Genomic DNA, 12,427 nt, shown 5'->3' with positions numbered 1-12,427 from the left:
TCACCGTTTAACCCTTTCCTCCCTGCAGACAGAGGAAAGCACCCCCGCAGCATGAAGAGGAAAGCGTCTCCCGAGCCGGAGGGAGAGGGGACGGCTGCCAAGCTGAACGGAGAGGGGCAGCAGTGGTTACCCCCGCCTTCCGATGGACTCAAAATGCCTCCGGTGCCCCCGCCGAGCTTCGCCTCCCCCCCTTCCACAATATCCCCCCACTCCCGCACCACCCCACCTGAGGCGGCGCAGAACGGCCAGTCCCCAATGGCGGCTCTCATCATGGCGGCAGACAACGCAGGTGGGAACAGCTCCCCCAAGGACGCCAACCAGGTCCACTCCACCACCCGCAGGAACAGCAGCAGCCCACTATCGCCGTCCTCCATGAATCAGAGGAGGCTGGCGCAGAGAGAAGCATCCGGGGCCGGCACCCCCCACGTGCCGGGCATGGACCAAGTGCACCCCCAAAGCATTCCGGACTCCTCGGTACCCGGCAGCATACCGCTGTGCTGCACGCTGTGCCACGAGCGTTTGGAGGACACACACTTTGTTCAGTGCCCGTCTGTGCCCTCTCACAAGTTCTGCTTCCCGTGCTCGAGGGAGAGCATAAAGCAGCAGGGCGCCACGGGCGAGGTGTACTGTCCCAGCGGAGAGAAATGTCCCCTGGTCGGCTCGAACGTACCGTGGGCTTTCATGCAGGGGGAAATCGCCACCATCCTCGCAGGAGACGTCAAAGTAAAAAAGGAGAGGGACCCTTGATTTTGTCTGAACACTTCTTTGGGGCGGGGGCAGAATATGAGTATAAATATATAAATATCACATACATACCATTCAAACAAACTAACGGACTTGTACATATTGGACCCAAGGGAAGAGTATACTTCGTAAACATGGTTGTATAATTTTTGATTTTTGAATACATTGTGTTTCTATATTTTTGAAGATAAAGGTATGTACTCATTATAATGGACTACGTTCCTCTTTGTTGATGTTTAACAGAATTCTTGATGTACTTCTAGGTCTGGTGGCAGTTCCTGTTTAACGTAGAATGTGACTAATGCTACTCTACGAGCACTTGGCAAACTGAAATGCTTTTAGCTGTACTTGTATGCACTTGTTTAAAAATTGCCAAATACAATTTCTGATCTTGTATGAACTTATTGTCTGAGCTTGCTTCATTTGAGTGATTAAGAGACGCAAGAGACTTCGTGCTCGTGTTGTGGCGGCTCAGGAGACGTGATTCACTGCTGCACAACATAAGTGGGCTTACTGTTTCACGCTGCAGGACCCCGGCTCCTCCACGCTTTCACGGAGGAGCTCGGCTGCAGAATCAGACGCACTTGTTCCCTAAATCTGCTCCTGTGTGTGTGCATCGCTGTGAGAGGCTGCAGCGTGCAGCAAGAGGAGGAGGAGGAGGTGCCAAGTCATGTTCAGTCAGCTGGAATCTGTTGAGTCAGTAATGTGAGAAAGTGCATGATTGTCAACATGATACCACGTTGTGCAACCATAAATAAGCACTGCTGCTGAAATGAACTCTGAAGAATCTGCTGCAGAGACGTTTTACTCAAACACCAGAGAGAGAGAGAGTCAGAATCATGAATTATAATAAGGCCAGAGTCCCTCTTCCATCCCTCACCGGCCTCAGTGTGCAGAGTGAGCTCCCTCAATAACACCACTGCTGCCTCACACACCGTCCCTGCTCTGAATCTCTGAACCTCTTCACATGCAAATGAAACTGTTTCGGATTCACGGCAGCACCGCCGTAAAAACCTTCTCTCCTGTCGCTGCGGCGTCGAGCAGGCAGGCAGGCGGATCATCTCTTTGTCTGCAGCAGAGAAGTCTGCCTCTGCTCCCCTCAGACAAAGACACGCTCCTCCCGCTTGTAGCTGACGCTGCAGCGAGATCAGGATCTTGCAGAGTGGTGTTGTTCTTCTTGGTGTTGCGTAATTATTTTAGACATAATCTGCTTCCTGCACATGTTTCATTGAGCTTTCATCGCAGCGAGCGTCCCAAGGCAGATGGTTTTGTCTGGCCCACACACGGCTCTGAGGTTGTTGCTTTACACGCTGCGTGCATGCTGTCATACGGAGTGATTGATTCGGCGTGTTTAGCCGACGAAGGCGAGCACGGATCATCGCTCTGAGACGGTGACAGAAACCTGTTTTGCACATTCTGTTTGTTTATCCTCCTCCTCTTCTCTGGAACGTTATCTTATCAGTTTGGACTTTAAACGCAGCACAGATTGATAACGAGTAACACTTCGCTCCTCTCTCTCTCTCTCTCTCTCTCTCTCTCTCTCTCACATACTGTTCTCTGAGTTCTTCTATTAGTCGGCACTTTGACCTACTTGTTCTTCGTGACGCCGTGCTGGGAGCCAAATTGCCACATCCGAGAATATCAGATGATGCAACAAGACAAAAGAACATTTCCCCTCTCTCTATCTTTCCCTCTCTCTTTCCCTCTCTCTCTCTCCAATACCTGTTTGTTCAGTGCTGACTAAAATAGCCTGCTCTGTATCTGAAGCACCGCGCTCCTGTGTTGCATGGTAACCGGTGCACGGCAGATGCTGGTCTGCAGCCGTGCAGGTCGTTCATCATATTCAGGAGGGATTGGGGAGGTCAGGCAGAGTTGACGGCTTGAGTTTGGAGCTGCTGTACTTTGTGTGTTTACAGTGGTGTGCGGTTAATGACTCACACACTGTCTTTGTGTTTACTCTGAGGCACCTTTTGAATGTTGAAGCTCGTCTTCTGGTGAAGTCTAAAGCTGCATGTGTCGGCTGGCTGTGACGTCCCTCCGAAAGCACGGCCTTGATCGATGCTCATGAAACCCCTCATTGGCTGATTGATTGATCTCCTGTGACTCAGTCTTGTTAATCAAGCTAAGTGAAAGGCGGTGACAGAGAGGGGAAGCTGTCCTCCTGCCTCACATGTCTCTTAATGGTTAACTGCTCTGCGGGCTGGTATGCAGAGTTACACAAACATGTTGATGTGATAGTAAAGGCAGAACTGTGCCGGTCAGAGTTCACGTTTGTTGTCTTTGCAGCGTTTCTTTCCGGCTCTTCGCTCCTCTATGTGAAGCTTATTGTGTAACTCTGCTGCAGAAACTCAAACATGGTGACATTTATTCAGTTTGAAGGAGAACACACGACATCATGCATCAGGAGTTAGAACCCCTGGATCTTTATTTTCAAGTGTGGTGCGGTGGTTTGTGCAGCCGGCTGTTTTCTCTAATGAATCTATGTTTAGCACAATAAATCAGAAGGCACGCTCGTGCTGCTGTAATCCCCCAGAAAGCGAGCAGAAGACAGGGACGCGCCAAATGCAGAATCTGGTCCACATTTCTCCCCGCTCCCCGTACAACTGATCCGCTCGGTTAATTTTAGACCTGTCAGGCAAAACAAGGTCACAGCAAATGTTGCATCGAGGACACGCTCGGATCTGCTGCCTCGTTTTCTTCTCATCAATCACAGCTCCCCCTCCGGAGCCGGGCTCTGCTCCTGAGAGACGAGTAACCACGCTTTCTTCTTCTTCTTCTTCTTCTTCTGGAGCTCTAACCGGCAATTAGGAAGGAGCACGTCTGATTCTGCAGGATGTCTAAAATTCCCCCTCGGATTCCTCTGGCCTGTTTACCATGAAGGCCTGCAGAGTCGACGTGCTGCAGAGAGTCGTGCACACACACACTCTTGAGTGTTCCTCTGCAGGAGTTCAGCCAAGCCTGTTTTGTTTTCGTGCACATAGAAGAGAGGAGCAGAGTCTCTCTCACACACACACACACACACACACACACACACACACACACACACACACACACACATGCGTTATAAGTCTCTCCTTCACCCCTCAGTGTGTGCTTCATGTGTGTGTTCCTGCACACACACGTCATCACACTCTCTGAATCCAATCCACTTATTTTTTCTCGCTCATAAGATGTATGTCTGCCTCTTTCCCCCCCCATCCCTCCTTCACACACACTCTCTCCACTCCTCTTTTTGCTGTGGTGGTGTTGCTGTGGATCGAGTCTGTGAAATGGAAATGAGGACTCTCTCGCTCTCTCGCTCTCTCGCAGCCTCTCTCTCTTTCCAGACATCAAAACGAGGCTATGCCTCCAATGTTTCTCTCAGATCTTGGAGTGCTGCCAAATCTTATAAGTGGAGCAGAGAGAAAGAGAGAGAGAGAGGACAGAGAGAGAGAGAGGAGGAGGAGGAGGAAGGAGAGGGGGCGCAGGATGAAAAGATGAAAGCAGAGAGGATGAAAAATGAACAACAGAGAGAGAGAGGCAACGTGAGAGATGAGGACAAAGCCGGAGACTGATCCCACAGCGTTGGGGCTTTTTCTCATATTAAAGCCGAGCCCAGCACAATCCCTCCTTTTTCTGCTGAGCAACGACTCCCGGCTCCTGGCTCCGGATCAGCTGATAAGATGGCGTGCTGCTTCTGTGCCCAATGAGAGAGAGGAGGCGAGGGAGGGGAGCGTTATCTCCTGCAATCGAAAATATCCCCTTCATCACAATCAGGCCGCGGGGAGGGGAGTCTAAATTTACTCTGAGGAGAGTTTCAAACACAAACACAGAAACACAGAGTCAAACAAAGTCACGACTCCCTCTCCTCGCCGGCTGAACTCGACCTTCCAGACGTATATTTTGGGCCTTCAGGAGGAGGGGGCGTGTCGGGCGCAGTAGTAAGATGCTTGATGCCACCTCTGACATGCCGAGCTAAAGTTAGCGTAGCAATCAGTGTGAGCTAAAAGTAACCCTGCGAGCAGCTAGCACAGCATCGCTCCAGCAGGATCCTCAGTCAGCTGCTCGGCTGCAGACCAATCAGAGAGCTCGGTTCACCGTCAGGCAGCGAGTCTTCTGACAGGGCTTTACAGAAACACTGATGCAATCACCGTGATGGACTGACTGTCAGAAAGTGCTGCGTGTCTCTGCAGAGACGGTGAATGGGCTGCTTTTGGCTGAGCTGTTAGCTTTGTGTGTGTGAGTGTGTGTGTCTACGTGTTTGTGTGTGTGTGTGAAAGCACAGGGAGGTAGCAGGTGACTGTCTGCCCCCCCTCTCCCCCCTGGAGGTACTTGTTTAGTCAGCTGAGGGCCTGGAATCAGATGAATGTGATGGCTGGTGGGGTCGTCTGTGCTCCGCCTGTAAGCCGAATATATCAACACTAAGCTCGTGAAGGACGAATCATAATGTTCCTGGAACTACGAGACATTAGTTCAGACGAGGGGAGAGGCAGAGATAGAAGAAATACAGAAGATAATAAAGCTAAGAGCCTCAGAACATTCAGAACTGTACAAAACCTTTAAAAAACAGCTCGCTTCAAGAGGCCGTGTGGGGGCGGGGCATATCAGGGTTTGATCTCCCTGGTGTAACCCAAAACACAGAAACATGACTTCCACTACAGAGTCAGTGGTTTCTGGTGCTTCCAGAGCCAGCCCCAAGTGGACACTAGAGGAACTGCAGTTTTTAACACTTCCGCATGGAGGATGGATGGATGGATGGATGGATGGATGGATAGATGGATGGATGATAGATGGATGGATAGATAGATGAATGGATGGATGGATGGATAGATAGATGGATAGATGGATAGATGGATGGATAGATAGATAGATAGATGGATAGATAGATAGATGGATGGATAGATAGATAGATAGATAGATAGATAGATGGATGGATGGATGGATGGATGGATGGATGGATGGATGGATGGATAGATAGATAGATAGATAGATAGATAGATAGATAGATAGATAGATAGATAGATAGATAGATAGATAGATAGATAGATGGATAGATGGATAGATGGATAGATGGATAGATGGATAGATAGATGGATAGATAGATAGATGGTCTGCATGTGTGAGCTGCCTCATGAGGGGGTTGGGCTCCTTGTCTGATGAATGGCCTGTTTCTGGGGTGTGTCAGCAGATCTGCGGTGATGCATTATGGGATGTTCATTTCCTCCCTGTCCGTGTGTCTGTCCTCCATCGGACAATTATCGCCCGGTTCAAGCCGGGACACGACGCTCTGTTTCTGCACGCAACGAAATCAACCACCGCGACCACGCAGTTAAACTTTCACCGCCGCTCCACGCAGAGAGAGGACTCTGACGTGCCGCACGGATCCAGGACTCCCCAGAGATCCTCGCTGCTGTACGGCGTCTTTCATCCCCGTGAAGGGATACAGTTGTCAGAAGATAAGAGCAGCTCTCTTAGATATTCTGTCACTTTTGTTTTTATCTCTCTCACACACACACACACACACACACACACACACACACACATACCCTCCACTACCTTGCTGTAGTTTCTTTGTGTGTTACATAACGGTGAGTGGGAGCGATTTCTCCTCGGAGTGTTAATGTTGTTGTCAATCACGGCTTTATAGTGGCAGAGCTGCACAATCTCTGCAGAGGCAGAATGAAGCTTTCAGCGCCTTTGTTCGCCCTCCCCTGCCCGTCAGAATGTTCCCTCTGCTGCTCTTACCTCCACCTCTTTGTGCCCAAATCATTTCAGGAGAGAGTGTTTACGTTGTCTCTCAGCCATGGAACATTTGAGTTGGAGTTAAGGAGCGAGAGGGGGTCAGGTCGGCCCTGAGAGAACAAGCAGGGTCTGTGTTTGACAGGTGTGTGCTATTCTTGGAGCCGGCGACTTCGAGTGTGTTACACAACGGTGTCGCTCGGACGGGTTTATTTAGACCGCCAGCAGAGCACTCGGAGTATCTGATGACTTGGGCAGAGCGTGTCACAACAGGTGCCTGGGGGGGGGAGGTAGAGTTACAGTAAACAAGAGGAGGGTTTTTATAGCTCAAGGTTGATCTCACATTCAGAGCACTCGGGGAAACTATCCCGGGTTTAAATCTGCGGCACAAAGGCCGATCCAACAAAAGCTCGCATCATGAAATAAAGTATGCTAATGACAGGTTGTGCTTGATATACTGTACACATGTCTGCTGCTCTGTAATGATATAATCACAGAGCAGCAGCAGCAGCAGCAGCAGCAGCCGCTCCCCGCCTCGTCCTCCTCGATGGCTGGAATGTGCAGGGGGAGAAAAATGATCCAATGTCATCCGGAGTGATGGAAGCTTCTCTGTTGAGCCAGAGGGATATGTTCAGGGGAGAGGAGGGAGGAGGGAGGAGGGAGGGAGGAGAGGGGGAGCGGATATTTCTGGTTGAGTGTGAGTTTGAGTAAGTCCGGGCAGCGAGCCAAGCATGCCGATGGAGGGAGAGGGAGGGGTCTGCAGAGAGAGAGAAAGTGGAGAGATAGAAACCCTTTTGGGCTGGCGCTCTGTCAGCTTCCCGAGCACACAGCTGCTTCTGGAAAATTCTGCACCCTGCCCTACTAAACCGCCAGGCATGACATGAATAACAAGAGCGGGCCTGATACTTTTTCTTTTGACGGAGCGGCGGTGCGAGTGCGAGCGCCCTGGCCTTGCACATAGTGGAAAAATCAACAATGAGGGGGGACACCGGGGCACAATGTGGGAAAGAGATCCCGGGTTTAGAGGGCTTTGTCTGCACAAGGACGCCGTCCACACAAACCCCTGAGGGCTTTGGAAACGGCTGCGCAACAAAATGCCAACTGATGTGTTTTGATGGGGTTACTTGTGCACCAGCCAGTCACTAATCGTAGCCACTAAATTGCCTCTTTGTCGGCGTTTCCTCTCAAAGCTGCATGTGTCACATGAAGCCCGCTCGGCGTTGCTATGTTCCTGACGCGGCCAGTCAACACTTGTCTCCCGGCAGAGAGCGAGTGTTGCTCTGCAGATGAGATAATTCTAGCTCTTATCCATCCGTGAGGTTGTTAGCCGTGCGCTCCCCTCCCTCGTGTTGACATTTCCCTCCCGACCTGTCTGAACACATCGGGGCCGTGCGGGCTCCTCTCTGTATCCATGGCAGATAAAGAGGTGAGTCACCCACTCATCCATCCTCCTCCTGCTCCTCCTCTGCCTGGCGATACTCTCCCCCTTCACCCCGTCATCCCCGTCCACAAGGCCTTATGTGTACATGCAGCACATGGACGCTTGTATGAATAGCAGTGACCGCGTGGCTCGCCGCTGACACCTGACATTTTCATGCCCCAGCAAGCCGCTGATACATTTGGCGCTTGGCACGCATTCCTCTCCCGGGTTTATCCATCTGTTGATGCAGAGCCCAACCTCCCCCAGCTCCCCCCTCTTCCTCCCCCCCCCCCAGCCGCTACTATGTCCTCGTAACACAACACGAGGCTCGCCTTTCCCTCTATTCATCTTCACATGCGAGCACTGCATGGCACAGACACCGCCCCTCCCTCCTCCATGTTTTTCTCCCTGGCTTCTACTCGCTCGCCCTCCCCACCGTGCCACCTTCCTCTCCCTCACACACTCACACACACACACACACACACACACACACACACACACAATCCGCCCGAGTCATTAGTCTTCAGATTGGCGTTCAGCTGGTCTCAGAAAACGCACCAAGATGGAGGACAAAAACAGAGAGATGGGAATAGCACGGCGCTGGAGTGATAGCGCCCGGCAAAAAGACAGAATGTGAGATTGTGTGGAGGCGGGGGGTGGAGGGGTGGAGGGGCGGGTGGTGGTGGGGGGGCTTCCTGGCTGCCTGCCGACCTCCAGCAGCAGCACTGCAGCATGTCAATATGACTGTTGCCAGGGAAACAGGGAGAGCACACACAGCAACACAGCCCGTCGTTACAGCCTTTTTCTTCCACGTTTAAAAACACGCCATAAAAATGTACCGCAGCCCGTATCAGTGAGGACGCTCTGCAGACTGAAGTCACTTCATTTACCTGGAGATCACAAACACAGGCCAACCTGAAGGAGCTGCAATAACATACACCTCATCCCCTCATGGTGCAATGATCACATCTCTATTATCCTACAGCACATTATCGACCGTGCATCATTTATTCTTTGTGTTTCAGCGTCTGAAGTCAGAGATTAGCCTCCTGACGATAAACACAAGCAGTTTGATCCATTAAATTCAAAGCAAGATGAAAGTATCGCCCCCTGGGATCGATTCAGGGACCTTCCTCTGGTGTCTACTTTTGGATCATTAGCCTATAAGGAGCTAATTCTGTTCTCATGCTAGGAACGTAAATGTTCCTGTGGTCCATTGTTGTCTCAGTTTCCACCAAAGTCCTGTGAAGATAACGCAAATCAGGCCAGTGACGTATGAGACGCAATAAAAGTAAGAGAGAGGTGAAGGCTGCACAACAAACATGACGCCATAGAAGGAGACAGACAGGCTGACATCTTCATGTGAGACACCGCAGTTAGCCTGTTATCATGAAGGAGATTCCTCTTGTGCTGTTTCTGATCGAGCTTTGAATCAACTCTTGGAAGGAGACAAGCTCTAGAGACAAAGAGGATTCAAAACGTCTGAAACGCTCGACTTAAAGCAAGAAGACAGATTTTAAAACCATGTCAGAGATGGACCGGTGTTCCAGTTTAAAGAGCGACCCTGTTAACTGGAGACTCTCAGCCGGATGCATCCCTCACAAACGTCTTTAGACGATCATTAAATATCTAATGAGGATATTTGGACATTTGAATAAAAACTAAACTAGGATGCATTCCCGAGGACTCCTTCTGTGTTTCAACAGCTGTTGTAAACTCCACAAACACTGACACCTTCAGCTGAAGGTCTCCAGTTTACAGGGTCATTCTTCAGACTGGAACACCGGGAGCTGACAGAGACGCATTCACACTATCAGGCTCAGAGAAGACCGATGTTCAGGAGGTATTAAACCAAGTGTGTGTGATGTTATTGTGGACCGAGGGGGAAATAAAAACACTGTGAGTAACGTTTGGCATTGCAGGCCCCGCCCCAAAAAGTTCCAGGACCTTTCAAAAGTACTACCCCTAAAGCAGGGGCTTTTCAGGAGGAGATTAACTACCCAGGAACTAAAGTTAGACCCTGGTTCCTGCTGTTAAAACGTCCCTAGCTCCTGGGGAATGTTCCTGCGGTTAAAAAGCACCTTCACATTGCTCTAACACTAAATTAAATCCTGTCTTTGTGTGAATAATTTAGTGTTGTATCTTATTTAAACACGAGTCCTCTAAGATCCTTCACAGCCCTCAGCCTGTGTTCCTCTGTGTCCTCTCTGCACATGTTATCAGCTGGGTGATTGTACCCTGCAGCACTCGGCCCGGCTGTGAGTTATCACTGGCAGTGGTGGACTCCTCCATCAGGCACTGAGGAGGAATGACCTCAGATACATCAGGCGCTGCAGCCGCTCTGTTGCAAAGTCACTACTGGCGACATAAGTCATGTGTTTTATTCTGCAGAGCCACAGAAACCTAATCTGTCTGTCTCCGGCTGCGACCTTGATGGGAGCTGCTTTCTCTATCTCCTGGCACACAGTGCGATGCTGTGTGTTGTTTTTATATGAATAGTGATAAAGTGAAAATATATATCTCTCAGTGTTTCCTTTGTGTTGTGAAACAATCTGTCACCTGCAGCAGTCTGTTCTGTTCTCTTTTTAAAGCACATACTTTGTGTCTAAAGCTCTCCCAGTAAGAAGTCTGGACCCTTTTATCTGCGTTCAGCTCCGTCTGTATTAATCTCATCCTCTGACATCACGCTCACGGCTGAGCGCTCACATGTTGTTATCGTGTCATAATGCTGTCTTAATGTTGTAAGTCATATAAACACACAGGTGAGTGTTTGGCTAACAGCTACAAGGAGCTCGCCTGTCACTCAAGTCAGCTGTACCTCTGATTATGCAAAACTCCTGATCTTAATATCTTCAAAAAATAAAGAGTCAGGAAAAAATGCCCCCCATGTACAGTGTGTGCCGATACTGAAATAAACTGTTGAGACCAAAACTGTGTTTTGAACCAGGCTGTGGACATGTTTATTCCTGCTGTAAAGATCAGTGTTTTGAATGGGTGTGTATGTGGCTTCTTCTGCTTTCGGGGCCAGCCTCAAGTGGACACTTTAGGAACTGCAGTTTTTGGGACTTTCACATTGGCTTCATTTCTTACAAAAGGAGGTTGCTGCTTTGTCGTAACGTGGAGTCAGCGTCTACGACGGGGGTGTCAAACATACGGCCCTTGGGATGACTTTGCAAAGTGAAAAATTGCAGGGAAGACATTTACTTTAATTTTTCAATAAAAGTAACTGCTATTTCAAATTTGTCCTCAAGGGGTCGCATACAATCAAATGGCTGATGGAGCGCCCTGAACGGCGCTCCAGGACTTTTTTTTCGATGAGGTGGAAAAAGAATATTTGCAGTTTGCATAATCTCATTGAATTTTATAGACTTTTTAGAGCTCTCCAAGATCCAATCAACACTAAAGTTTACGTATATGTAGAAGCGGTGGATCCACTATTTTCAAAAGGAGCCTCATATCCTAGATGTGCTAACCATACATGTGGGTGCGTCATAGATGCACTTCCTTCACTACTAACATTAGCACTACTGTGTCAGGTGAGTGGGAAACCTGTGTGCTCGGTGTGTTCACAGCAGGTTTCAGTCCTTAAAGAATATCATATTCAGCCTATGAGACTCATCATGGTGAAAACTACAACAGCTGTTTTTGTAGAAAGAAAGTTCATTAAATTTGAACATTTTTGGAATCTACTTGTCCTTTTTTTTGTGCTAAAACAAAGGGAACATTTAGAGTTGTCGTTATTTAGACGGTTATTATGTTCTGATTGTACTGGTTCGGCCCACTTGAGATCAACTCGGGCTGTATGTGACCCCTGAACTGAACTGAGTTTGACACCCCTGGTCTACGACATAAAAAGTTGAACTTTGGACACAATTTGATCGATAGAAGTGGATACGATGAAACCACGCAACCTGTGGCTAAAGCTAACCCGCATCCTAAAGTGAAGAAGCATTGACGTGGTTTGTTAGCTCTGATTACAGCAGTGTGACAGCATTTATTAAATATCTCCTTGTAAACATGCTCATTTGTCTGCAGTTTGTTTACAGGCTGTGATTTATTGATTCATAAACACAGAAAATACAACATTTATACTCTCCTAATGATCTGCGACAGCCAAATTGTTTCCTTGTGTTTACTTCAGTGTCGTCTTCTTCTGTGTGTAGCTGAAGGACATCCAAAGGACAGCTCTGTCAGCCACACCTCGCCTGGCACTCTTATCCAAGTCTGGCTCCGTCTGCGCTCGTATCACTGGAGGGGAGAGGGGGCGTGCCAACTATAGCGCCTCGGTACTTTTTCAGACTCTCCGTGTGCCTGTGAGTGGCCCGACAGCTGCTGCTGCAGTGTCTGAGCTTGCTCGGGGATGCAGATGAAAGTGCTGATGTGTCCTGTTATTTTGGGTCGTGCGTTGCCCTGGAGGCCGAGGAATTTTTGGAGGAGACCGGGCAAGATTGCGGAGGGGGGCGGGGCCGTGCCCAGAGGGGGATCTGAGCTGAGAGTTTCTCCCAGAATGCAATGTGACCCTCATTGCCACATGGTGCTGCGGGA

General features: G+C 49.4%; 1 protein-coding gene across 2 annotated transcripts in view; it reads left to right on the top strand.

Moving 5' to 3' along the window:
• irf2bp2a (interferon regulatory factor 2 binding protein 2a) overlaps nucleotides 1-1,144 on the top strand; it is a 43,531-nt gene extending 42,387 nt beyond the window's left edge. For both annotated transcript variants that reach the window (XM_034681627.1, XM_034681626.1), the window contains exon 3: nucleotides 29-1,144. In XM_034681627.1, coding sequence (XP_034537518.1) covers nucleotides 29-747 — 719 coding nt within the window. In that variant the 3' untranslated portion in view covers nucleotides 748-1,144. The remainder of the gene's footprint in view (nucleotides 1-28) is intronic.
• Nucleotides 1,145-12,427: the final 11,283 nt, after the last annotated feature.

The sequence above is a fragment of the Notolabrus celidotus genome, chromosome 4 (assembly GCF_009762535.1).
Source record: "Notolabrus celidotus isolate fNotCel1 chromosome 4, fNotCel1.pri, whole genome shotgun sequence".
Classification (NCBI taxonomy): domain Eukaryota; kingdom Metazoa; phylum Chordata; class Actinopteri; order Labriformes; family Labridae; genus Notolabrus; species Notolabrus celidotus.
The sequence above is the reverse complement of the archived record's forward strand: the minus strand, read 5'-3'. Positions and strand labels throughout refer to the sequence as shown.